General features: G+C 52.0%; 1 protein-coding gene across 3 annotated transcripts in view; it reads right to left on the bottom strand.

Moving 5' to 3' along the window:
* The window catches only part of Slc12a3 (solute carrier family 12 member 3), a 36,266-nt gene that overhangs the window by 5,440 nt on the left and 6,536 nt on the right, over positions 1-24,290 (bottom strand). For 2 of the 3 annotated variants that reach the window (XM_021220253.2, XM_021220254.2), the window contains exons 9-24: positions 20,427-20,511; positions 19,787-19,941; positions 19,554-19,661; positions 19,090-19,213; positions 17,230-17,331; positions 16,150-16,305; positions 15,442-15,541; positions 14,433-14,544; positions 13,695-13,835; positions 11,844-11,950; positions 10,567-10,649; positions 8,907-9,008; positions 7,563-7,674; positions 4,272-4,358; positions 3,497-3,632; positions 1,926-1,993 (exon numbers count right to left, since the gene is read on the bottom strand). In XM_021220253.2, the coding sequence (XP_021075912.1) occupies positions 1,926-1,993; positions 3,497-3,632; positions 4,272-4,358; positions 7,563-7,674; positions 8,907-9,008; positions 10,567-10,649; positions 11,844-11,950; positions 13,695-13,835; positions 14,433-14,544; positions 15,442-15,541; positions 16,150-16,305; positions 17,230-17,331; positions 19,090-19,213; positions 19,554-19,661; positions 19,787-19,941; positions 20,427-20,511 (1,778 nt within the window). The remainder of the gene's footprint in view (positions 1-1,925; positions 1,994-3,496; positions 3,633-4,271; positions 4,359-7,562; positions 7,675-8,906; positions 9,009-10,566; positions 10,650-11,843; positions 11,951-13,694; positions 13,836-14,432; positions 14,545-15,441; positions 15,542-16,149; positions 16,306-17,229; positions 17,332-19,089; positions 19,214-19,553; positions 19,662-19,786; positions 19,942-20,426; positions 20,512-24,290) is intronic. The other variant, XM_029532454.1, reaches the window with a different exon arrangement.

Genomic DNA, 24,290 nt, shown 5'->3' with positions numbered 1-24,290 from the left:
CTGCCTCTCAAGTGCTGGGATTGAAGGTGTGCCTCATTGCCCAGCTATAAAGTCAGTTTTTGAGATGACCACAATTGAGATATATTCTCATCAGGCTGGCCTGTGGGCAAGCATGTGGAGCATTTCCTTGATTACTAATTGATGTGGGAGGGCCAAGGCTATGTGGGCAATGCCATCCATCCCTGGGCCCATAGTCCTGAGTGCTATTAGAAAGCAGAGTGAGGAAGCCATGAAGAGCAGGCCAGTGAGCAGCATCCCTCCATGGCCTCTGCATCAGCTCCTGCCTCCAGGTTTCTGCTTTGAGATCCTTTCCTGACATCCCTGGATGACAGACAACAACAGCCTGTAAGCTGAAATCAACTTTTCCTCCCTAGCTTGCTTTTGGTCATAGTACTTATTAGAGCAATAGAAACCCTACTGTATCGCTGTATCAGCAGATATGGACTTGCTTTCTAGAGCAGATAACACTTTGCAGGGATGCCAGAATGTTTAGTGTTGAGATTTTTTTTTTCTATGCCAAATACTGGTTGCTCCCAGAGACTGCTTAGAGACCCAGGTGCCTCTGTGTGACCTTGCCTGCGCCCCCCCACCCCCCAGTTATCCCTGATTGGTGAATAAAGATGCTGACAGCCAATAGCTAGGCAGAAGAGACATAGGAGGGGTTTAGGGTTTCTGGGCTTGGGGTGGAGGAGACCATGAGGAGAGAGAGGAAGTTGGGGAAAAGAGAAGGCACCATGGGGTAAGAATCTTAAAATCATGACCATGAGGGCTGGCCAGTTGGAGTGAAGAGCAGCCCAGATGGACACAGTAAGTAGTAACTCAGGGTTATCAATAGGAAAGTAGATTCTAATAGCATAGAGGGTAGATATCTGCCCAGCTTGAGTGCTGAGAAAGGCTTATTATAAATTAAAGGCAGCATGTGTGTTTTATCTGGGAATTATCTGGCTGGGTACAAGCCTCTGATTGGGATTAAATATTTTCTACCACAGTTTAGATCCATGCACACTAAAAAGGAGAATGCTAAAACTACATAGACACTTCATCTGTCCACGGCCATCTTACCATCAAGTAAGTCTGCCTCTGGCCTTCCTCCTTGCTACTACCTCAGGATTTTAAGAAAAATAAGAACCCCTGAAGTCTATTATCAGAACATGCCTTGAAAAGAAGGCCATTCCCTGACAGGTTCATTGTTGCTCTCTGATCAGAGAGGCGGAGGTGGAAGGATCGCTGGTTTGAGTCCCATCTAAGGATCCATAGCAGGCTCCAGATGTTAGGCTAGGGGCTTAAGTTCTCATGTGGTAGAAACCCTACAAGTGTGATGTCCCACCCGGGGAAGAGTGCTTCCCCCCAACCCCTGCCCCACCGGCAAGCATGAGAAATGTCTTAACCAAATCTGCATGTTACCCTAAATTACAAATGTGGAGGTCTTGGCTAGCCATGTTCTTGTTCCCCGCCCCAGAGAGATTAAAGCCACATAGAAAACCCCCCTTGCCACTGTTCCTGCCCACTCGCCCTGCCCTGGCCAACACTGGAGGGCAGCGTGGACTGGATGTCGTTCCAGAGGAACAGTGTGGCCGGAGCAGCCTCCATTCCTCTCGTCCAGGTTTGGCACTCAAATCATTAGGGGATGGCAAATCGCCAATGAGAGTTGGGCAATTTCCAAGCTAGGAGACACACTGGCTTCTGAGACAAGCTGCCTCTGTCTGCCAAGCCAGTTTGGCAGGAAACGAAGTAAACAGGGAAGGAAGATCAACAATGCCTGGGACACATGCTCAGGCCAGGGCCGTGAGGCAGACACTGGACTGCATTGGACTGGCCGTGGCCTTTGAGAATCCACCAGGCTGAGTCTGTAGCATTCTGGGCCCCTTTGAGCAGCTACCATCATCCCAACAGGCCACTCCTCCCGGCCACCACCCATGACTTACAGGATGATCAGAGCAGCGTCCCGAGAGTAATCCAGGAGAATCTCACTCAGTCTCACCTGCCGAAGGGACTGGGGCCAGGGAAAGTCAAGGTCATCCCTACTTTCTTAACAGCATCCCACTCACACCCACAGCCCCAGTTTAACTGGATACAGAATTACTCCCCTAAACAATTCCTGACTCCCCACCCCCCAGGAATAAAGGGACTCACATGGGAATTAAGCACCAAATGTACTTTCCCCTTGTTTTTTTGCTTTTGGTTGTTTTGTTGTTGTTTTGTTTTGTTTTGTTTTGTTTTTGTGTGTGTTTTTGTTTTTTCCTTGCTTGACTTTATTGACATGACCAGTGTGATCATGGAGAGAAAAAGTTCTTTACTGGGGTTGAAACTTCAGCCCCAGAGCTTCATGACAGAGAGCCTGGGCAAGGTACAGTGCCTCCCTGAGCTTCAGTGTGTACCTCTGCAAAATGGGTGCGATAATGTTCTCCCCAGGGGATGTGGAAGAATTCAAATGAGCTAATTCACAGCTCAGTGCCAGGCGGCACATGGAAGACCCTCTGTATAAAAGACTGGGGGACTCAGCCTTCCCAGCGGCAGAACTTGGAGAGGGCTGACTTTAGATACCCTGCTTATTTAAGAGTTTCTGCAGAGGGCTGGAGAGATGGCTCAGTGGTTAAGAGCACCGACTGCTCTTCCGAAGGTCCTGAGTTCAAATCCCAGCAACCACATGGTGGCTCACAACCATCCATAATGAGATCTGACTCCCTCTTCTGGTGCATCTGAAGACAGCTACAGTGTACTTATATATAATAATAAATAAATCTTTAAAAAAAAAAAAAAAAAAAAAAAAAAGAGTTTCTACAGAGTCAGCTGGTGCCTGGCTGGGAAAACATTCAAAGTCCCAGGGTGAGTGGTGCTGGCTGGGAAACATGCCTTAACCTAAGGGAGAACTCCCCGGACTTGAGAGTGGAAAGATATTTTCTGTTGAGAAAGGAATCAGAGGAAAGAGAGTTAATCCAGTCTGGGACTCTCACTGTCTCACCGTGGACATCTTGGATGCCCAATTCTTTGCTGTGAGGGCTGCCCTGTGTCTTGTAGGACATTTAGCAGTGCCCATGGTCTCTGTAATACCTAACAACTGTAGCAGACATCCCTTGATGTGACCTCCAAAAATATCTCTAGACAGTTGACAGATGTCCCTGCTTGAGGAGGGTGGCAAGTGGCCCCCAGCTCAGGACCACTGAGAGAAGAACTGAGATCTGCCCCTGGGTGCCTGGCTGGCCCTGACACTTTATCTACTCCAACTAAAAAATATCACTGCAATGTCCAAAGAGCCTCATGCCTGCCGTACACACAGCTCTGGAAGAATACCACCTTCGGCCAGAACCACTTAAACACTGTAGGAGGGTCAGTCTCCACACTGAGGACAGCATGAGGCTCTGCCCTCTCATGTGTCTGCCCTCTCAGACATTGCTAAGGGCGAATAGGGTGGGGCCAAGTGGGGATTCCAGAAGCCCAGGGATGGGAAGACATGCTGGGACCCCAAACCCTGGCAAGCCCCTTCCCTCTCTTGCACCTTAATTCTGTTCTTGTTAATCTCTTCATCTGAGATCTTCCAGGGACAGTCCCTCCTCATCTCAGCGACGGTGGCCTCGTCCTTGAAGCCGTCATTGAGGCGGAAGGGTGCAATCATGTCCTCAAACCGCTTGGTGCTGGAAAGGGAATCTCAGTGAGGCTCGGTGGCAGGGCCCTGTTTCCAGGGGAGCCAGGGACATGGAGAAAGCCCAAGGGATAGCTAGGGTCCCCACACACAAGGACATACTCCTCAGACTGAACCCATCCAGCTTTGCCCTCTGCACTGAGTGGCTCACAGGTGACATCAGCCCTTACCACTGAGGTCTGACATTGAGCAAAAGTCTGTGAGCTGTCCACTGACCCGGACCCTCCCCTCCCCTATCCACCCCACTCAGCCAGTAGCATCAAGTGCTGCTGCCCCTGTGTCAGCAAGACAGACTGGACCCCATCCTCACTGAACTCCTCATCAGCCTGGTGAGAGCAAGCAAGCAAACCCAGAGGCGGGCATTTTAGGAAGATACCCCCACCCCGAGTCCTGTAACACGGACTAGGTGGAGAGGCCTCTCTGCTAGCTGAAGGAAGCATGTCCTTCCAAAGCCAGCTGTGTTCACAAGGCAGAAGGTGATGGGTGGAGAAACAGCTGTATGTGCAAAGGTCCTGAGGCCCACATAAAAAACAGCACGGGAGCTGATGGGGCTGGAAGAAAGCAAGCAGAGGGATCTACAGGGCCAGTGCCAGCCCTTCTGTCTAGAATCCCCAACACACAACTGACTCACTGCTCGGCCTGGGGCTTCTGGTTGATGTCGGGAAGGACGTGAACTTCATGGAATCCCAGTCTGAACTTGCTCAACAGAGAGATGATCCTGAAAGACCGATGTAGAAATTATTTTTAAAGTATCCACTCGTTCTGATGTTCATTCAGTGCCTGTTGAGTGTGTAGCAACGATCAGAACAGAAGGGGCTGACAGAGGGGGGCAAGGTGGCTAGACGCTGAGAAAAATATGGGTGGAGTAGGTGATAGAGTAACAAGTGATGTGGAAAAACTATTTGACCAGAATCTCCCAAGTATCTGCTGGCTGACTCTGAACCAGGATCGGCAGGTCAGGGTAGAACCGGGGATATTGCTAGGCTTGGGAACCACGCTTTGAGAAGTGAAGGTCGAAGGGAGGAGAGGTCAAAGAGAGAGAGAGACTGAAGAGAGGTGGTAGAGACAGAGACAACACCACACACGAACTAAGGAGAAAACCAGGAGCTGCACGCGTTAGGCGGCACAGAGTCGGTATCTGATGGAGGGCACAGTCATGGAAGACGTCACAGAGGAAGCAGCCATCTGGCGGGCTGGTACATGCTGGAGAAGGTTGCTCTAGGCCCAAGGAACTGGGGTAAGGCAATGACCACATCGGAATCACCCAAGATGCTTGCAGAACGCACCGGTGCGACTCCAGCCCAGTGCTGGGCCAAAAACCCTGGCAAAGCATGGTCTAGGTGATACTTCCAGGATGTGACGTGTCCACCAGGCCGACCCATTGGAGGAGGAAGCCAGTGAGCAAAGTAGGGAAGAAGCAGCTGGGGTAACATGGAGCATGCTGGGAAGGAAGGGGAACATAAAGGCCCAGGCCTCCACAGACAGCTCCTACTGGCTCGTGAACTTAGGGGTGGGACTTAATTTTTTTTTGAGATTTTTTTATGTACATGTACGTTCATACCTTCCTCTCTCTCTCTCTCTCTCTCTCTCTCTCTCTCTCTCTCTCTCTCTCTCTGTGTGTGTGTGTGTGTGTGTGTGTGCCATGTGTGTAAGGGTGTCTGAGGAGGCCAGAAGATGCCAGACCCCTTGGAGCTAAAGTTCTAATAGTGCTAGCTGTTGGGACTCCAACTTGGATGCTGATCTGAGCAGCCAGTGTAATAAACTCCGGAATCACCTCTCCAGCCCCCCTCCCCCAGCCTGCTATGCCTTAGTTGGTTGATTTTGGTTGGTTTGCTGGTGTTTTGGTTTTTTGTTTTGTTCTGACATAGGGTTTCTTTGTGTAGCCCTGGCTGTCCTAGAGCTTGTTAACTCTGTAGACCGCAGAGATCTGCCTGCTTCTGCCTCCCGAGTGCTAGGACTAAAGGTGTGTGCCATCACTGACCTTGAGTTTCTGCCTCTTCTGCATCCCCTCCCCCAGTGCTCACTACTATACTCTGTGCATGCAGGGCTGCGTGTTACAACACCCAGGGCTTCATGCACACTGGGCACACATACACAACAGTGTTCCTTTCCCAGAAGCGAGATTTTAAAAGCAGAGCTGTGGCACCTTCATCCAGGTATCTGTCAGGAGCCCAGACAGTCCTTGGGTCGTAGGGCCAGCGGCAGTTGGGACAGAAGGGTTTTTCTGACCACTGTGAGAACATGCTGTTACCCAATGGGGCCACCTTGAGCTAAGCAAACCTCACGAAACCCAGCTGCCACCCAGAACTGGGACAGGAAGTACAGACTGCCGGAGAGCCTTCTGGTCTGTTTACTCTTTAAAAGTCCTGTGGAAGTCAGGTGGCTAGGGTCCTCAGTGCCGTCAGTGGCCTTGCCAAAAGAAGGCCCTTTTGGTGGTAACGTTCTCACGGGGTGCAGGGGGCTGAGGGAGAAGGCAGGGAGAGTATGCTGGACCTCCCTGAACTCACAGGGTGATTAGAAGAAAGAACAGGGGTGGAATCGTGGTAAGGGGAGAGTGGTACAAGCCAGGGGGTCACCTCCCATTGTGATCTTCTGCTGCAGCTTGTGCCAGAGGCTTCTCCATGGACAAACCGCCACCATTCATTCGTCTGAGCAGGTCTCACGCACGACCTTTAATCTTATTTCCCTTGGCTGAAAAGTCACTGTTGTCCCAACTCCTCCCCTACAACTCTGGCCAACTTCAACACCTCTATGGCCACACCTCTGTACTTCTGTGTTTATCTAAGGCAAGGCACATTCTGTCTTAGTACTGTGATTTGCATACAGTTTACCCCCCCCCCCCAGAAACTCAGGTTAAATTTTAATCCTCAGCGCGTGGGAGTGAGATCATGGAAACAGAATCCTGTTCTGGTGTGTATGGACAGAGACTCTGAGACATGTTTAGGATTTGAAGCCAGGTCACTGAGGTTGCATCCCGTGGTTGAACTGAACTTTAGAGGCTTCATAAGAAAGAGGGGAAAACACACACACACACACACACACACACACACACACACACACTACTATCTTGCCATATGATACCCTGTGTCACCATCACAGCAAGAAGGATGTCACCAGACATGACCCTTAGACTGAACCTCCGGAACTATGAGCAAAAAGAAACCTCTTTACTTTATGAGACAGACTGCCTCGGGTGTTTTGTTACAGTCATTAAAAGGGGGCTAAGTAAGATATATTTCAGAAGCAAAATTTATCTCCTAACGGAAGCAGAAAACAGCACTTATTGCCCGAAAGAGGTTACAATGAAAACTTATATAAATATGTCAGTGTCACCAAATTCTGGCCAGATGGCATTTCCTGCCAAGCCAATGAGTCAGGCCTGCTCTGTTTGCTTAGAAGCTCAAGAAAAAGCCAGCTTGACACCAAGATCTCCTGCCAAATCATCCAGAGACCTGAGAGGGAATTAAAAGTCACTTCTCACCACGAGATTTGGTGTGACCTTCTGATTATTTGCTACCGCGTCTCCTGGCTACCTCATGTCTTCCCTGAGCCTACATCCCTACTCTGGGGACACTGTTAGGAGACATCCTAATCCTGCTTCACTTACCTCTGTCCTGCCATTCCATGAGTCTGTCCGTGAAGTCTTGTGATTTCAGCACTTACCACATGTTCCTATCAGAGCAAACACCAGGACGCCTGGGTCTCCTTAAGGCGGGCCCCGGAAGCCAACCCTTCCGAAATGGAGAGAGCTCCTGCATGAGCCCCAGGCACCATTACTGTGAGCTGGAGAGAGGCTGGCCTGGGCTTTGGGACAACCTCAGGGCCACCCACGGGCAGAGCTGGAGGGTACAGGGACAGGGAGTCCAGCAGCCTTGGGGAGGCAAGATGGCAGATGGGCACAGCCCTTGCGGTCCCCACTTACGCCTTTCTCTCTTCATCCATCCTGTTGATCTGGCCCCCAACAAACACTCGGATCTTGCATTTGCCCCATCTCTTCTTGCGGTGCAGGAGATAGGGGATGAGGAGGGTGAGACCTAGCAGGGACGATCCCCAGGAGCCAAGAGCAAAGGACTCAGGACAGAGCCCTCAGTGTCTTTCCACCCCACACTGCCACAGCGGGACCCTCCCCTCTCTGGACCTTAGCTCCTCACTTGTAGAGGAGCTCACCAGACCAAACCAACCCACTGGCCATGGCTTGTCAGGCTGTGGTTTATTTGGCCAGTACAGGAGTTTGGCTCTTAATTTTCAGAATTATCATTATTTGGCCTTTCTGAGACAAGGTTTTATTATGTAGCCGAGGTTGGCTTTGAACTCCCGATCTTCCTGCCTCTATCTCCCAAGTGATGGGATTGTAGGCATATGATACCGTGTCCAGCCAATGATGTGGTTTTAAACAAGCAAGCTGGCACAGAGTATTTGGCACGGGAGGTGGGGTGGGGCAGCAGCCGATAAACATCAAGATGGCCTTCATTTAATTTATTTCTTGAAAAGTGAACATCTGACCGAGGAGTAGGAGCCACCCTCCCCGTCGTCTCTCCCTATAAGGCCAAGGCCCAGCCACCGTGAGATCGCTGTATGCCCCCCTGGGCTTCAGTTTCCTGATTTGCAGAGAAAGACACTGCATTAGGTTAAACCCACAAGAGCAGCTGCTGACAGGCACAGATTCACATATCCCAGCTTGCATAGGTGCCATTAACGAACTACAGTTACTCTCAGATACCCACAGGGAGATTGGCTCCAGGACTGCCTTCAGATGCCCACATCTGCAGGTGCCACATACCTTCTAGAGAATGGTGTAGGATCTGTGTGGACCCTACACTGGGCCTTGGCTCTCCCTTAGGTCCTCTCCTATCATTCCTGCCACAGACCAGGTACCACGGAAATTGCTCCTGGGTTTTATTGTGGAGGAAACGGCGACGGGAAACTTAGTTTACGCATGTCCAAACAGACATGGTTTTCTTTTTCAGCTCTTTGGTCTACGGGAGGACAGGACTCGTATGGAACCCACACACAGAGAGGGCTGGTGTGTTCCACTAGGGCAGGGCTGTGGCCTCTTTCAAAGACCACACTCTATCAAAGGCAGAGCCATTAAAGCTGAGCGTTGTGTTTGAAAACCAGGACAGGCTAAGACATAGCTATCCATTCTGCTGGCTTCTGGGTCCCACCAGAGGCCTCAGTAAGTACAACCCAGAACAGCATGCCAGGAGATGCAGACCCTGAGGACAGAAACTCCCAGGGGACACAGATGGGTCGGAGGGGACCAGACCTCCATCATCGAACAGCCAGTAGATATCAATGGTCTTCTTGCCTTGCTCCGACTGGAAGATGGTGCTAGCCTGCTCCTCCTGTACCAGTGCCTCCGGGGCTGCTGAAAAAGGGGAAGGTCAGAGCAGAGCCAGCAGATTTGCTGCCAGGACCCACCTGAAAATAGCCAGCTTTCCCAGAGAGGTGGGCTAGCCTTTGTCACCAAGGTGAGCATGCAGTGGCCAGAAGCATCCTGCAGGCCAGGCCAGACACAGCTAATGTCCTTTCCCATTCTTCATATAGTGCTATTTGAACCTCTTTCTGGCTCCCAGCTCCCTCTCCCTGGATGCTGATGGGCCCTGGGGGACAATTGGTTGGAAGAACTCTGTTCCATCAGTGCAGCATCCCTGTGCAGCATCCCCGTGCAGCAAACCTGTGCAGATGGAGCGTGTCCATCTTCCTGTACCTCTTCTTCCCCTCACAGATGTAGCAGGACATCTCTTACCAGCTCCCACTTTCCCCCACCCCCCTGAAGGAAGGCCACTGCACACTGCTCCTCTCTGCCTATGGCATTTGAACAACTGAGAGGGAGTCTTACAAGGCGTGGAACTAAATATTACCACTGGCTGGTCATCTTCAACAGGAAACCAAAACCTACAGTCACCCAGCCTTGGCTATTAGGACACCACTGACACAAGAGAAAGCCATTTACTCTTGGCCAAATTCCTGGATGACCTGACACTAACATTCCCATAGGACAAGAGTACCCCCTGATCTGAACAGGTGGGGGGAGTGGGGCTGGCCCACACAAGACACAGATGGCCACGGGCTCCCTTGCCTCCCTCTCTGGAGTCAAACATGGAATTAACTGCATGTGTGTATGGGGGGAGGGCGCATCTGGCCCCTAAGCCATTCTTTCCCCAGCTCTCTCCTCCTCAGCATCAGCCAGGCCTTGTCTTCAAAGGGGCCTCTGAGCATCTGTCTCCCCAGGATAATCTCATGTCTGAGGTGACCTGTGTGTCCGTTATGCCGAGCATCCAGCATCGGCTTTGTCCCTGGAGGCTTGCCACCTTGGGTGGGGGAGCTTTTTGTTCCCTGCCTAGAGTGTGATCGCTGACTGCCACAATGCTTGCAAAAATATTTCTTGTCTAGATGCTGTGGACACAGGAATATCTTTGGTCCCGGGTGACAATACCCCTGCCTGCAAGGAACAGAATCCTGCCTGCACGCCTGCCAGTCCTGAGCACCCTTTGTCTTCCCCACTGTCTATCACTAATTCGGAATCTTCACAGTCAGGGGCAAGTGCTGCCAAACATGTTTCTGTTTTGAGTGCCAAGGACAGACCTGAGACCCAATGGTCAGAGTCCATGGCCTTTACGTAGTTTCTTGGTGGTGTTTATGGATGCCTTTCCTCTGTCAGGTCCACCCGGTTATCAGAGCACAGCAGTGACTTGGGAGCACTCTAGTCTCCTTTCTGGCCCTAGCTGGAAGCATGACCTTGACCCCGTCAGTCACGTGCCCTTTCTGGATCTCACTTCCATTTGGAAACTGATGGACTCCATGGAACCATTAAGAACTGGCTATCTCCGAGTCTGGGACTCGACTACCGTTTCCCTCTCTTCCACTGCTTAGAAAAGGCATTGGTTTTTGACAGGGGCTGAGCAGATGCAGCGCATACTCACTGTGCGACTGCTGAGCCTCGGAGACATTGAGCCCCTCGCGCATCCTCATGACACACACCCCGTAGTTGAAGTCAAAGGCATCACTAGAAAGAAGATGCAGGGGTCAAACTGCTGGCCCTGTGACCTGGCTCCCAGGAGATCCGGTCTAGCATTGGACTGTGGGCCTCAGTTTCCCTATATGTGCAGTAGACAGGCAACACTGGAGTGTCATCCATGACACTCCTGGGGAAAACAAATTGAGTCCTGCTCCATGTCACACCCATGAGTTGATCTTGTCAACCTCTCTGCCCACAGCAGTGGGGCTTGGTGACTCCACTTTACACGGGAAAACCTGTCCTGGGGTCAGGGCAGCTTCCTCACCATCAGACAGTAAGGAACAGAGTAGCTGGGACCAAGATTATGTGGCTGGGACAATAAGCCGATGGACAGGTGTGCACATAGGAATGGCCTCCCTCACATGACAGGTCAGCTATAAAGGATGCCTGGAAGACTTCTGACCCAAGAGTATATTTACTGACTCACTGATAATACCAAGGGCCTCCCTGAGGGTCTGACCCACTGAGCTATGCCTGGCCCTCATTAGACTCCTTCTCAGACTGCCTTGGACACTGGAGTCCCAGGGAACCTGGGGGCCAGATTTTCTACCCCATGACATAATTGTGGTAGAAGCAGCTACAGTCAGAGCTGAGTTATATAGCAGGTTAACAGCAGATCCAGATGTGGGTTGCAGGGCCTCAAAGCTCAGCCTTATGTTTTGATGTGGGACAACAGTGGAAAGCAATCCAGACAGACATCCCCTACATCTGGAAGGGCAAGAGCTGGAGGTGCTGAGGCGGAGAGTCAACCTTGAAGCCTTCCAGGACTGTCCTCAGGCCTAGCTCCCCATCTCTGCTCCATGTCCCACCTCAGAGCTGTGAGCCTGGCAACTGTGAGCTTCGAGGATTTTTCCCTTAATAACCACCCTTCTCGGCTCCTCTGAAAAGCTGAAAGTTCCTGCGACTCCAAGCCTGAATCCCAGAAGCACAACTGGCCAGTGCTTTCTCCAGATTGCCACAGTCCCCACAGTCCCTAAATTCTCACACCTGGCCCACTTTCCTCTCTGCTGCCAAGTCCCTGCTGACTTCAGTGTCTGCGAAGGTCAAGGGGAGACACCCTCTGATAGCTCCACCTCGGCCTTCACCAAGTGACTCAGGTGTCTCTACTCTGTTTCCCTCTGCCCAGGAAGCCCCGGTGGCCCAAACCAACAGCTCACAGGCTGCACCTGCATGCTCACTCACTGCAGGATGCCAATGTAGTCCTCCATTGTGGCTGGGTGGGCAGACTGCCAGTTCCTCTTGAATCCAACCACCAGAATGTTGGGCTTCATCCTTCCCAGCCCCGAGGCCTTCCGGGGTAGGAGAGAAGAATCAAGTCAGAAGGTGGTCTAGCACTGAGATCAGCAGGGACTCTGTCCTGTGACAAATGACCAGGGAGGGGCTCTTGCTCCTCCCAGCCACCCCTCTCATCCAGGCTTCAAGGGGCTCAGGGTTCTGCCTATACAGAAAGCATGAGGCTTGAGTTTGTGTGTCAAGTTACAGGACCCTTGGGCCACCTAGTCTGTATATCCTCCCTTCTTCCCTGTCTCTCCCACTTTCTTCCCTCCCTCCCTCTTCTATCGATCCTCCTGCCTCTGCTTCCAAAGTGTGGGAGTTACAGAAGTCCACATCCTGTCAGGATCTTCCCTTTCACCACCCCTCCCTCCCTCTGTTTCCCCCCTGCCTCTCCATCTCCTTCTCCCTCTTCTATGTCAGGATTCTTTAAAATATTTGGAGTAAAATCAATATAGTAAATTGACCATTTCAGCACAAGAAGAGACAGGAGTCAGGTCTCTGTGAATTAGAGATTAGCCTGAAGATCTATATAGATGGTTTCAGTTAGCCAGGGCCACACTGTAAGACCTTGTCTCCAAAAGAAATTAATCATTTAAAAGTATACAATTCAAAACAAATTCACCTCTCTCTCTATATCTATATAGTTCTATCTATTCATCCATCTATCCATTTATCATCCATCTATCTGTCTGTCTATCTATCTGTCTATCTATCTGTCTGTCTATCTGGACATGGTATACTTGCCTCTAGTCATAGCCACCAAGAAGCTGAGGTACACAGTGGTTTTGCTCAGTGCTTGAGCACCTGCCTAGCACACAGAAGATCCTGTGCTTGATCCCCAAGTAGCAGCCCCCCAACCCCCCCAAAGCTAAGACAGGAGGCTCTTTGCATGAGTTGGAGGAATTTGGGGTACACCTGGCAACACAATGAGTCAAAAGCTAGCGTGCTCTGCATGGTGGTTACTTGTCTCAAACAAAACAAAAGAAAAAAGGAACCCACAGAACAACCAAACACCAAGTGCACACTTCACCACATCGTTACCTCTACCTACTTCTAAAACGTTTTCGGGAAATTCGGGAGCGACCTCGAACATTTCTTTTTTTTCAAGTTGAGAAACAGCTAAAGCCATTGGAAAGAATTCTCAGGTGCTTCCCCATGAAGACAGGGAGCAGTGAACTCAAGGCCCAGCGGAATGTTCTAGATGTCAGTCTGAGCCATGGTTATACACCACTGTGGGGTGGCCACATATGCAAGCACTTGATACTTAACGGTTTTCACCCTGCTAAGTGTAAACTATATCTGGGAAAAAAAAATAAAATTGGGAAAAGCTCATCTCCCAGCTAACCAGGAAGGTGAGGCAGGAGGATTGCAAGTCACAGCCCGCCTGGGCTGCAGAGCAAGTGCAAGGCCAGCTGGGATAATTTAGTGACACTCAGTCTCAGACACTTTTTGGTTTGTTTGTTTGCTTGCTTAGTAAAATGACACCAAGACCCTAAGCCCAATACTGATACTGAAAGAGAAAAAATGTAAAAAACCTAAACTAAATTTAGACTCAGATAAGGCAGAAACAGGATCTGGGCAAAGCCACACAGTCCCCACAGGTTCCCAGAGTCCTGGGTGCTCTTGAACCAGCACAGCTTGAAACATAAGCAAGTGGGGGATCCCACTGCAGCCACTGAAACTTCAGCCAGACCAGCACAATCTACCGTGCATGCTGCCTCAACTGACTGAGTCCTGTAGGAAGCCTGGCCAGGACACCTGCATGAGAATCTGGACGCCACTGCGCAAGTCCTCAGCTATGACGTCAGAGTAGAAGGCCTTGATCTTCCTCTTGTTCAGCCACTTGGTGTGTCCACTGGCGATGAGCCGGAGCTCCGGCACTCTCTGCTTGCCGGGTCCCTGTGGGTGAGGGACAGGTGGTAGCATGGCTGTCCTCACTATCCAGCCTGCTCAGCCCTTCTCCTGTCCTAGAGGCTCCCCTGAGACTCGGAAGCACCCAGTGGTGCTCTTGATTAGAGCAGATGAGGGAAAGTGAAGGAGACTGGAAGATAGAAGTGGCACTTGGATGGTAGAGGTAGGTAGCCTCAGCTACACAGTGAATTGAACTAGCCTGGGCTATGACATGAGCAAGTGGGGGATCCCACTGCATGTTTTAAAAGACCATGCTTTTATTTATTTATTTATTATATGTAAGTACACTGTAGTTGTCTACACACCAGAAGAGGATGTTGGATCCCATTGCAGATGGTTGTGAGCCTCCATGTGGTTGCTGGGATTTGAACTCAGGACCTCTGGAAGAGCAGTCAGTGCTCTTAACCGCTGAGCCATCTCTCCAGCCCCCAAAAGACCATGTTTTAAAAGAAAGACCTGGCCAGATTCTGCTAGGTCCACTTCCCCTGCCCCTCCTATCCCTGGGTAGATACTGCATCCAGGTCCCCCCACACCCTAGGGTATAGGTGTCCTCCCCTCCCCCCCAAGCTCCCTAGGAGCACTCACAATGAGCACGTGGCCACAGATCATCAGGCTTAGGTTCTGGGTAAATGTGCTCACAAAGTCCACAAGGGCTGGGCGGAAGTTGGGGGGCCCTGTAAGCACCAGGCACTGGGGGCTAGGAAAAGGAAGAACACAGCGTGAGGTGTCAGGAAAGACCCTTTAGGTCTAAAGAAAGATGCTCTCAGACTCCTGAATCCCGGTGGCCCTGGATGAAACTTGTGTGCACTAGGACACATATTGTGACACATTGGGATGGCTGTGACTCAAGGGATCTTTCAGGGTTTTGTTGTTGTTGTTGTTGTTGTTGTTTTGAGGCTATGATACTATAAGTATCTCTGTCCTTCTTGCCTGGGCCACCAGCCTACCTACTTCCTTTGCCCCGACAACCCCAGCGTGACAAAAGCAGAGAACCAATCAGTCATAAGGAGGCCATTGTTTACAAACTCACTGTACCTTGCCCAGGTGCCCGAACCCTTCTGTTGAGAGGCAACAACACAGGTTAAGCATTCCTGCCAATCAGGGTCAGGCTCAATGGTTCATTTACCAGGTGGGCAAACAGGGGGAGCTAACATCTCCAAACTTCATTGCTCCTTTTCTGTGTCTGAGGTTAGTACCCTCAGAGGTTTGTCATGGGTGTCTGGGTCACAGTAGGTGGGTCATAGATCTTACTGAATCTACTGCAGCCAGGTAAGAAGAAGATGGAAGGTGAGTGACCTCCTTCACTATTGGGGATCAACTTTGAAAGGCACCCAGGGCAGACTTGTCACTGTCATCAACTCAGGATTGTGTCATGGGAATCAGATCATGGGATCCTGATAGCATGGTGTCCACTGTGGGAGCTGAGACATGAGGACCTCTCCCTTGCTTTGTCTCTATCAGGCAGTGCCTGACCCCAGACCTACACTGGCTCTTCCACCTTGATGCTATCATCCTGGTATACCATCCTGGATCTGCCAGGGCAGAGGACCATAGCTGGCTCCAGGCTCCCATCTGTCCCCGAAGCCCTGCTCACCGGTAGTTCTTGATGTGGTCTTCCACCTCGTTGAGGCCCACAGAGTAGCTCAGGGCCAGGTTGTAGGAGCCAGCCTGTACTGAGGAACCCCAGTTCACCTCTGCCGGCAGACAGGCAAGAACAAGACTCAGAACTGCAGGAAGCAACCAGTCATGTGGGGGACGGGGAGGGACTGTCCCACTCTCTTAGGCACAGAGCACCTTGGGAGCAAGGCCGTGGATGGATGGACAGCTGGCAGCTCTGTTCCTAATGAGTGAAGGTCTGATGCCAAATGCCACATATATGGTCACCTAATTCAAGGTCATGGAGCTAAGGGTTGGACTCCCATTCGACAAGCAGACCTCTGTGGCCATCTGGAAGGCCACATTCAGATGTAGAGATTTAGGGTTACCTCCCTCAGACTGCAGTCCGTCTAGGACCCTGCTACATGCAGGTGGACAGTCTTTCTCAGTGCCCACCTTTGCACAGTCACTCTTGGTCACCCTTCCCTGTATGTATGTGCTAGCAGGTAGCCCCTCTAGGAATCTGACAGCAGAAATCCGGCTCTCAGGGGGCATGTTCCTTTGAGCACCGAACTCAGGAAGGCTGGGGTAGAGGCCAGCCCGAGTCCCACTTAAGGCCAAGGCCAGCTGGGAGGAGGGGCCTGCCAGGCCGTATGGCTACCCAGGCAGGGAGTGGGGGGGGGCCCAGGGGTCAGCGGCCACACACCTGGCTTCTTGTAGATCACATAGAGCAGGAGAAAGAGAACGACTCCGATGGCAATGAGAGCCGCCCACCAGGTAAGCAGGAACATGATGACCACCGAGATCACTGCCCCAAACAGCGCCGCCCACTTGCTGTAGTATCGGAAGGAGGGTCTCCATCCTGGGCGGGGCCAGGCCAGTGCACATGCGCATGCTCAGGAGCAGTCTCCTTGCCCAGAGCTACAGTAATCTCCATGCTTCCACACTCAGTGCTGCTGTCCTGGCCTGTACCCACTACCCCTAGGGTCCCACCAGCCTTAACTCCCGGGGTGGGATAGGAAAGTTCTAGGGAGTTCCACAATCTTGCCTGTTGGGCATTTGTTTCACCATGGTGACAAGCTATACCAGGAAGGGAACATCCAGCCCTGGTCACACACGGTACCAACATCAGCCAACAGTACCAGATCCCAAGGGTCTTATGGAACCCAGGAGAATTAAAGGGATGGAAAGAGGATTTGATTCTGCCTGGCTCTGTGCTAGGTTAGGGCCACTTCTAGTGACCACTGTACCATGGTGCATCTGTAAGAGTGCCAGGCACAGTGTGGTCTGGAAAGTGGCGGGATAACAGGCCCTTTGAAGATCTAGGATTCATTAGCAAAAGTATTCCTCTGCTCTCTACTGCCATCTGCTAGAAGGTTTGCAGCAGCCGCAGAAGCAGCACCACCACTCCAAAAATCTATGCAATTAAATTGCTGCAGTATAAACAGCATCCCCTAGCGGTGATCTGTGCACCTACACCTTCCGTGACTGGAAAATTTCATCCCTTTCTGAGGAATCAAGACTTCTGACACCCGAGAAATTGGTGAAGAGGTGGGACTATAGCACAACTTCCGTTCCAGGTAAAGGATGCGCTGTGCTCTGTAAAGGATGGCTGGCTTTGTTAGGGTACAGAGATTCCCTTCACGTGGTTTTAAACGTAGGCAGCTTTGGACTGTCCCCCTCCACCCATGCCTCTCCTCCCCCACCCCCCACCCCACTCCCCCACCCCCGTCTCTCCCCCAGCTCCTCCCCACCTCTTTCTGTGGTTGGGAGAGGGTCTGCTCACCAGGTGAGTTGGTGATGGAGGCGTGGAAGCAGCTAAAATTGATGAGGGCATAGGAGCAGAGGAAGAAGTTGGAAATGATGGGGGCGATGGTGTTGAGTTCAGCTTCGAAGACCCAGAGAGAGAGGGGGGCAACACGTTGGGGCTCCGCCACACTCGGGAGCTGCCTGGCACACACTCACAAGGTGCCCTAGCACAGCCAAGCCTGGATGCTCAGTCAACTCAACCTTCTCATCTGGGAGTCGAGTTCTTTGCCCCAGGAAGTTCCAAGGGTCAGTGTCTTAGCAAATCTTAGTGCCAGTTTTTAACAAAGACGGAGGGAGCCTGCAGGATCACTCGGCTGGCATTTCTGCTTCCCACCAAGCCTGCTGGGCTGAGCCATCACCCACACTGGAAGAAAGGGACTCCTGCAGGCTGTCCTCTGACCCTCATGTGTTTCCGCTCCCCCATAACAAATGTATAAAAATATTTAGAAGTAGAAGACAGGGAGATGGGCCTTTTCAGGCTACTGGGTGACCAAGGGCAGTGGCCATGACACTTTTTGACCTCAAATAAATGTAAGGAATGCGTTTGTCAATGTGACCCAGGGGAGAGCATTTCCCAGTCCTGTCCACAGTGGGCTTGCTTTTCCCTGTCTCCCTGGCCCCAGTACACTCAAATAAATGTTTGCATGTTGAGCTTAGGGTCTCTCTGGGGAGCCCAGAGAAAGAAAAGCCGCTCTTTGGGGACAGGTATTTTTTTTCACATAATCTTATTAGGTCCCCTTGAGTATTTAGGGTCATGGTTCTCAGTTGGGCTAAGTCAGAATCATCCAGCCCAAAGGTACCACCCAGAAGCCTACAGCTATAAGAAATGGGCCTGCGCCTGAGCCGCAGGAGACAGGGGTGGATCTTGAGAAGGCCAGACGGCTCACTTCTCTGTCTCCTAGGTGAGACACTTCTTCATATGATGCAGGATCTAGTATCTAGAATCTTCCTTTGGGCGATAGTGACCAGACTATTAGGGCAAGTCTTATGGGTGGGTGACTAATAGGACCAACCTGAGCAGCAGGGATCTAACCCTAACAGGAAAGTGGGTGGGGGGAGGGAGAGGGGAGGGGAGGGAGTGGGGCTTTCCACAGAAAGCAAAGGGAGTGGGGATGGAATGTCACATTATAGGGTAGTCGCTTCTCTTTTTCGAATTCTGCGTCCTTGACTGAATTCACCAGGAGATATTGGGTGTGTGCACCTGTATGGGGTTGTGCCCTCCCACGAGCCCTCTTCCTGCCCATCTGAGGCTTACAAGCTATGCACTACCCCTTACTCTACAGAGGAGCAAACGGTGGCTCAGAGAAATGACTTATCAATGGTCACGGAGCAGGAGCAGGGCAAAGCCAGCAGAGACCAGTCTACCTAACTGCTCCTTGGACGAGAGGCTGCCTTTGTCTAGTTTACGCATGTGCATGGATAGTGACTGAGCTATTTGTGTCAGCTTGGCCCATCTCCACTGGTGTCCTGGGGGCAGAGGCAGGGGTGGTGTCCCAGCTGTCAGGACACTGGAATGCAGAAGCAGGAAAGCCAGAGAGGCTCCCTCCGAACAACACTACCTGATATGGCTTGGTAGGCCACCCTGTCTGGAGGGGGAAAGGATTGGGTGGCCTTCCAAGGGCCTTCCAGGCTGGGCTCCACCCACGCAAAAGTTCATGCCCTGGGTCTGGGGTGTGGCTCGGTAGTAAGTCAAATGTTTAGTTTGTGCCTGGCCCTGGTTAGCCCCATCCCCATCACCAAGTGCGTGCTGTTAACCAAGTGCCCAGTGACACCGGGGGGGGGGTAAGGGGAACAGGTCCTAGGACCTTCACAGGGGGCAGGAGGAGGAGCCTCTTACCAATGATGATGAAGGCCACAGCGATGGCATAGGCCAGCAGGTAGCCACGCACAGGCTCCCTGTTCTTGCCATAGCCTTTGCCAAAGAAGCCAATCAGAGGGTACAGCTGGTCTTCACACAGGCACTGTGGACGGGGAACACCACACTCAAACCCTAGCTGGGACCCTCCCCTTTGCCTTTCCCAGGGCCAACCATGCCCTTGACTCTGTGTGCCCACACCTCAGCAGGTTTCGATTTCTGAGAATGGTAAAAAACCCAGCCCTCGCCTTGCCGCAGAGACAGGGCTACTTCCTTTAAGAGCTTGCTAGCATGTTTCCCTTCCCTTCCACGCAGACCCATATCACATGACCCACTTCACAGCAGCCGGGAGGGGGAGGGCTGTGGGGGAGAGCGGGGGGTCTTCCTACTCAGCTCTTCCCAGCCATAACCCACCACCCCCAGCGACCCCCTTTCTGCAACCTCACCTGGAAGACCTTGGCGGCCGAGACAAGGCAGGCCAAGGCAGAGGACAGGGTGGCCCCAAAGATGCCGGCTGTGATCAGGGGTGCGAAGGCAGACACCATGCTCATGGTCTGTGGGAATGTGGGGGGTGCTGAACTAGAAACACTTACAGGGCATCCCTTCCCCCACAGCAGGCTGCGGTCCTGACATCTCAGCCCCCACTGGGTGTCCTGCAGCCGGGGCCCACGGCTTATACCTGGTAGTAGTTGATGAGGCCGTAGCGGCAACTGTGCTGCTGGGAGCATTCTGTGAAGTTCCAGCCATAGCCACAGGCTAGCCCTTCGCAGGGGCCTGGGCCAGAAGTCATGGTGTCATTCACATCCCCAGAGGCATCTCTCACCACACAGGAGCCTGAAATTAGGGAGGTGTGTGGAGAGCTGAAGGGATGTGCTCTGTGTTTATAAAGCAGAGACCTGACTCTCAGTCCCCGGAGAGCCCATGAGAAAGTTCGAGTCCCCTGGCCACCTGTGAATAGCTCGCCTCCCAGGCGAATGCTGGAAACAAGAGGACCCAGAGGTTCAACCCCTGGCTTTCTTCTCTAAGGCAACGGCAGTGCCCAGATTAAACGTGATCATTAAACATTGTGCATGGTCTTCACGCAGGAATCTGGAACCACAATGTCTTGAGGTATCAGAGGAGCCTGGTCTGGCCTCCCTCACCTTGAAGATGTTCTGTCATTGTAGAGGTGACAGGTGCCCCCAGAAGCAGGGCTCAAGGGCTGCCCCAAAGAGCTCTCCTGGTTAGAGGCCAGCCCCACACTGCAGCCTCCTCCAGCCCTACCACAGGGCTGATCCACTTTTCTCGTTCTCGCCATCCGTGCCGTGCTGGCTACTCACCGATGGTAGCCGAGATGGCAAGGTAGGAGATGGTGGTCCAGAAAATGGCCATGAGTGTTCCTTTGGGGATGGCGACAGCAGGATCCTGTGGGAGGGCATAGTATTATCAGGCAGCCTGTGGGATCCCTTTGGGATCCCTCAGCGCCTTGGCAGAGGCCAGGGCGAGCAGCAGACCCTGACCTGGGACCCTCAGAACCTGTCCAGCCCTGGAAGAAGAGCATCTGTGACTGAGGAACTACAAGATTTGATCCCAGTTTGGGATCCCAGGGTTTAAACTGGTAAGGTGAGAAACCTTATCAGCTCCATATCAAACCCTGAGGGCCCATGGTAGGGCTCACTGGGGGTAGTGGTGGGAGGGGGACCTGTGCCTGGCTCTTCACCTCAGACTCACCTGAAGCAGCCGGCTACAGCTGGAAATGCAGCCAAATCCTCTTCACTAGTTCTGTGTATCACAGTGAATCACCACTAACTAGTAATTTGTCTGACTCTCCAGCAATAAAGAGACAGAAGACATTCCCCAAGCATTCTCCCGCTCTAAGAAAGATTTTTCCCCCCCAACAATAGTGACATCCATTTCCCACCCCCCTATGCCCACCCCCACTGATCATAGCCACCTCCTGGGCACTTTCTCAAATACAAATTTCCCGAGATATGGTCTGTATGATCCCACCCAGCTAGTGAGGTGCTGAGGGTGGTAGGGTGTGAGGAGGATGGCTTTACAGAGCTTCGGGTACCTATAGGCCTGACCCTCAGACTCCAGGAGCTGGGTCCTGAGCAGCCACGGAGCGGAGGCTGCTCTTCCACAGCAAGCTCAGACCAGAGGCCCAGACCCCAACCCTGGGGGGACAGGCCAAGCCTGCCATGAATTGATTGTCTGCAAACCTTCCAGTGCTGCGTGAGGCCCAGTAGACAGATTGCGATGTAAAAGGCAGGCTGACAGACAGACTGCAGAGAAATGAAGGCAGAGTTCCACAGTGGAAGGTGGCGGCCACCCTGGGGAGGCTCGAATCTGCTGGGGTCTCTGTTAGGGGAATCCTATAACCCTAGCCTTACTAGCGATGCCCAGTGACCTGAGTTGTGTCCAGTGAGGTCCTGGCTCCCATTCCAGAAGGCTGTGGCCACCTAAGTGTGGAGCTGTTGGCGTTTCTCACATCAAAGGACTTCCTAGGGCTTGGCTGTGGTTTTAACCCAATGTCTACGGTGATGAGCATTCTCTGACCTCCTCAATACACATCCACCCAGAACCTCAGAATGCGCCCTTACTTGCTAAGAGGTCCTTGGAGCTGTCAACAGAGATGAGGTCATTCTTGTAAGGAACAGGGACTCCCTGAGTGCCTGAAATCTTGAGTGACTGTGTCAAGGACTCCAAGGCCTTAGCCCCAAGGGAATGACAAAGCCTTACCCTGGTGAGACTCTAAAGGGATGACAAAGCTTTCCTCGGGAGTCTAAGTGAGTGCCCTGTGTATACAAAGACCAGTAGCATCTGAGGCTTCCTTGTCCTCTGAGATGCTTACAGCCTGAGGCTGCTCACCTACAGAGACCTCCTACCAAGACTAGTAACCTCTCCCCTGTGCTGTACTTAATAAATAGGTAATGCAGAGATTCTGGGTTGCTGGTGGTAGGAGGCGTGCTCCATTGGCGTGCCGAGCCTCCACCAGACTCCAGTGTTCCCGTACACGTGTCTGTCCTTTCTCTGTTCCCTCCCTGACCGTAGTCAGGGTCCCCAGACCCAAGCACATCGGGTCCTGATACATGCTGGATTAGAGTGGGCCTCAGCGGATGATTGGTGTCATATTAGAAGAAGAAGGGACATAGAAATGTCACCCATCGTTAGAGTGACACGGGTTAAAACGACTGCCAGTTCAGGGTAACGTTGTTAGGATCCCACACAGCTAGGACAAAGCTGGAAAGGACCTGTCCTCAGACCTTTAGAGAGGCACAGGCGTGTTGTGAACACCTTCACTGAGGTTTCCGGGCTCCTGAGCTGGCGGACATGTATTTTAAAGCCCCTGGTTTGTGGGGACCCGGCAGGCACAGGAAGAACACCTTGCCCTCAGCCTCTACTTGCCACCCTTATCTTGGTCTGAGATCTGGAGGCTGGCTCAAAAACCCAGCCCATCTCTTCCTAGCAGTGTGCTCTGGGAGGCCCTGCCACGTTTCTCTGAGACTCAGTTTCCCCACTTGGTGTAAAAGTGCTCATAAATGGGGCGTGTGGATGGGGACCGTGCCATACACTCCGAGTCTCTGGCCAGCACAGACGTGAGCTGTTACACAGGCGTGAGCATCTGAGCTCAGAGCTTCAGGATCCACCTAGAGCTCGGTGCAGTGGCTTGCATCTGTAATCCTAGAGATTCCAAGGCCAGGTGGGAGGCAGGGACAGGGGACTCTCCAGCTCACGAGCCAGCTAGCCCAGTGTGTACAAGAGTAGACAGTAAATGAGCCCCGTCTCCAACAAGGTGGAAGGTAAAGACCAGTGCCCAAGGTCATCCCCTGAGTCTTATTACATGTGCCTTGTATGTACATCCTTAAGCTTACACATATGATGAGCACACATACACGTCATATACACACAAAATATGGGACAGTCTATAAAATGTGGCCAGTGATAGATGTGTGCACAGACCCTGATAACCTGAGTTTGACCCCCCCCCCCCAGATCCCATGATGGAAAGGGAAAATAAATTCTTAGAAGCTATCCTCCGACCTCTGTACTCATGTACATCTGAATTCATACATGCACACCACACACACATAGTAATCATTTTTCAAGTCACATATAGCCTTAAATGAGACCTCTCAGGTCTACAAGCTTACATTGTGTGGCTCCTCACTGCCACCGTGTGACCATAGTCAGCCTCGGACCCTCTCTGTACTTGGCTTACTCATCTGCACGGTGACCAACAGAGCAGAGACGAGCGCCAGCTCCCTGCTCTCCCATTCTCTGCTCTAAGCGCTTGACAAGAATCAGCCCTCTGTCTCCACCTGCTCTGTTAGTCTCACTTTTCAGCTGGGGAAGCCGAGGCCGACAGAGACTGCCCAGAGTCCCAGTGAGGACCCCGCTGCTGAACACAATCCCACAGGATAGACAGAGCCAAGCCCAAGAGCCAACTTAAGGCCTGAGGACAGAGAGCACTACAACATGCCACCGCACTGGGCTCTCAGATATGCTGGCCCTGATGCTGGGCACTGGGGAGAGATGCCTGATGACTGTGGTGGTTTGAATACACTTGGCCCAGGGAGTGGCACTATTAGGAGATGTGGCCTTGTTGGAGTTTGTGTGTCACTATGGGTATAGGCTTTAAGACCCTAGTTCCCTGGAAGCCAGACTTCTCCTAGTGGCCTTCATATGAAGATGTAAAACTCTCAGCATCTCCTGCACCAGGCCTGCCTGGATGCTGCCAAACTCCTGCTTTGATGCTAATGGACTGAACCTCTGAACCTGTAAGCCAGCCCCAAATAACTGTTGTCCTTTATAAGAGTTGCCTTGGTCATGGTGTCTGTTCACAGCAGTAAAACCCTAACCGAGACAATGACACTGACAGTTAATAGGACTTGAAGAGGGGTCAGGCTGAAGGCCTTCTGCCAGATGCTCTCTTGAGAGAGCGTGGTAAGCAAACATCCTGCTCTGCAGACCTCACTCAATAGGAGGCCCTGGCCTAGCCAGCTGAGCAGGGCCTTTCTCTCTTGTCTCCAGGATCATCTGGGTTTGCTCATGGTTTGATTTGGTAAAAAAAAAAAAAACGGTGCCTCGCAGAGCCCAGACTGGCTCTGTATAGTAAAGAATGATCTTCAACTTTCCTGATCCTCCTGTCTCAGCTTTATGAGGGATCCCAAGCCTGTACCACAGTGCCCACCGTGCCTACT

This window comes from Mus pahari, chromosome 20, assembly GCF_900095145.1.
Source record: "Mus pahari chromosome 20, PAHARI_EIJ_v1.1, whole genome shotgun sequence".
Lineage (NCBI taxonomy): Eukaryota > Metazoa > Chordata > Mammalia > Rodentia > Muridae > Mus > Mus pahari.
This window is presented reverse-complemented; position numbering and strand designations above follow the sequence as displayed.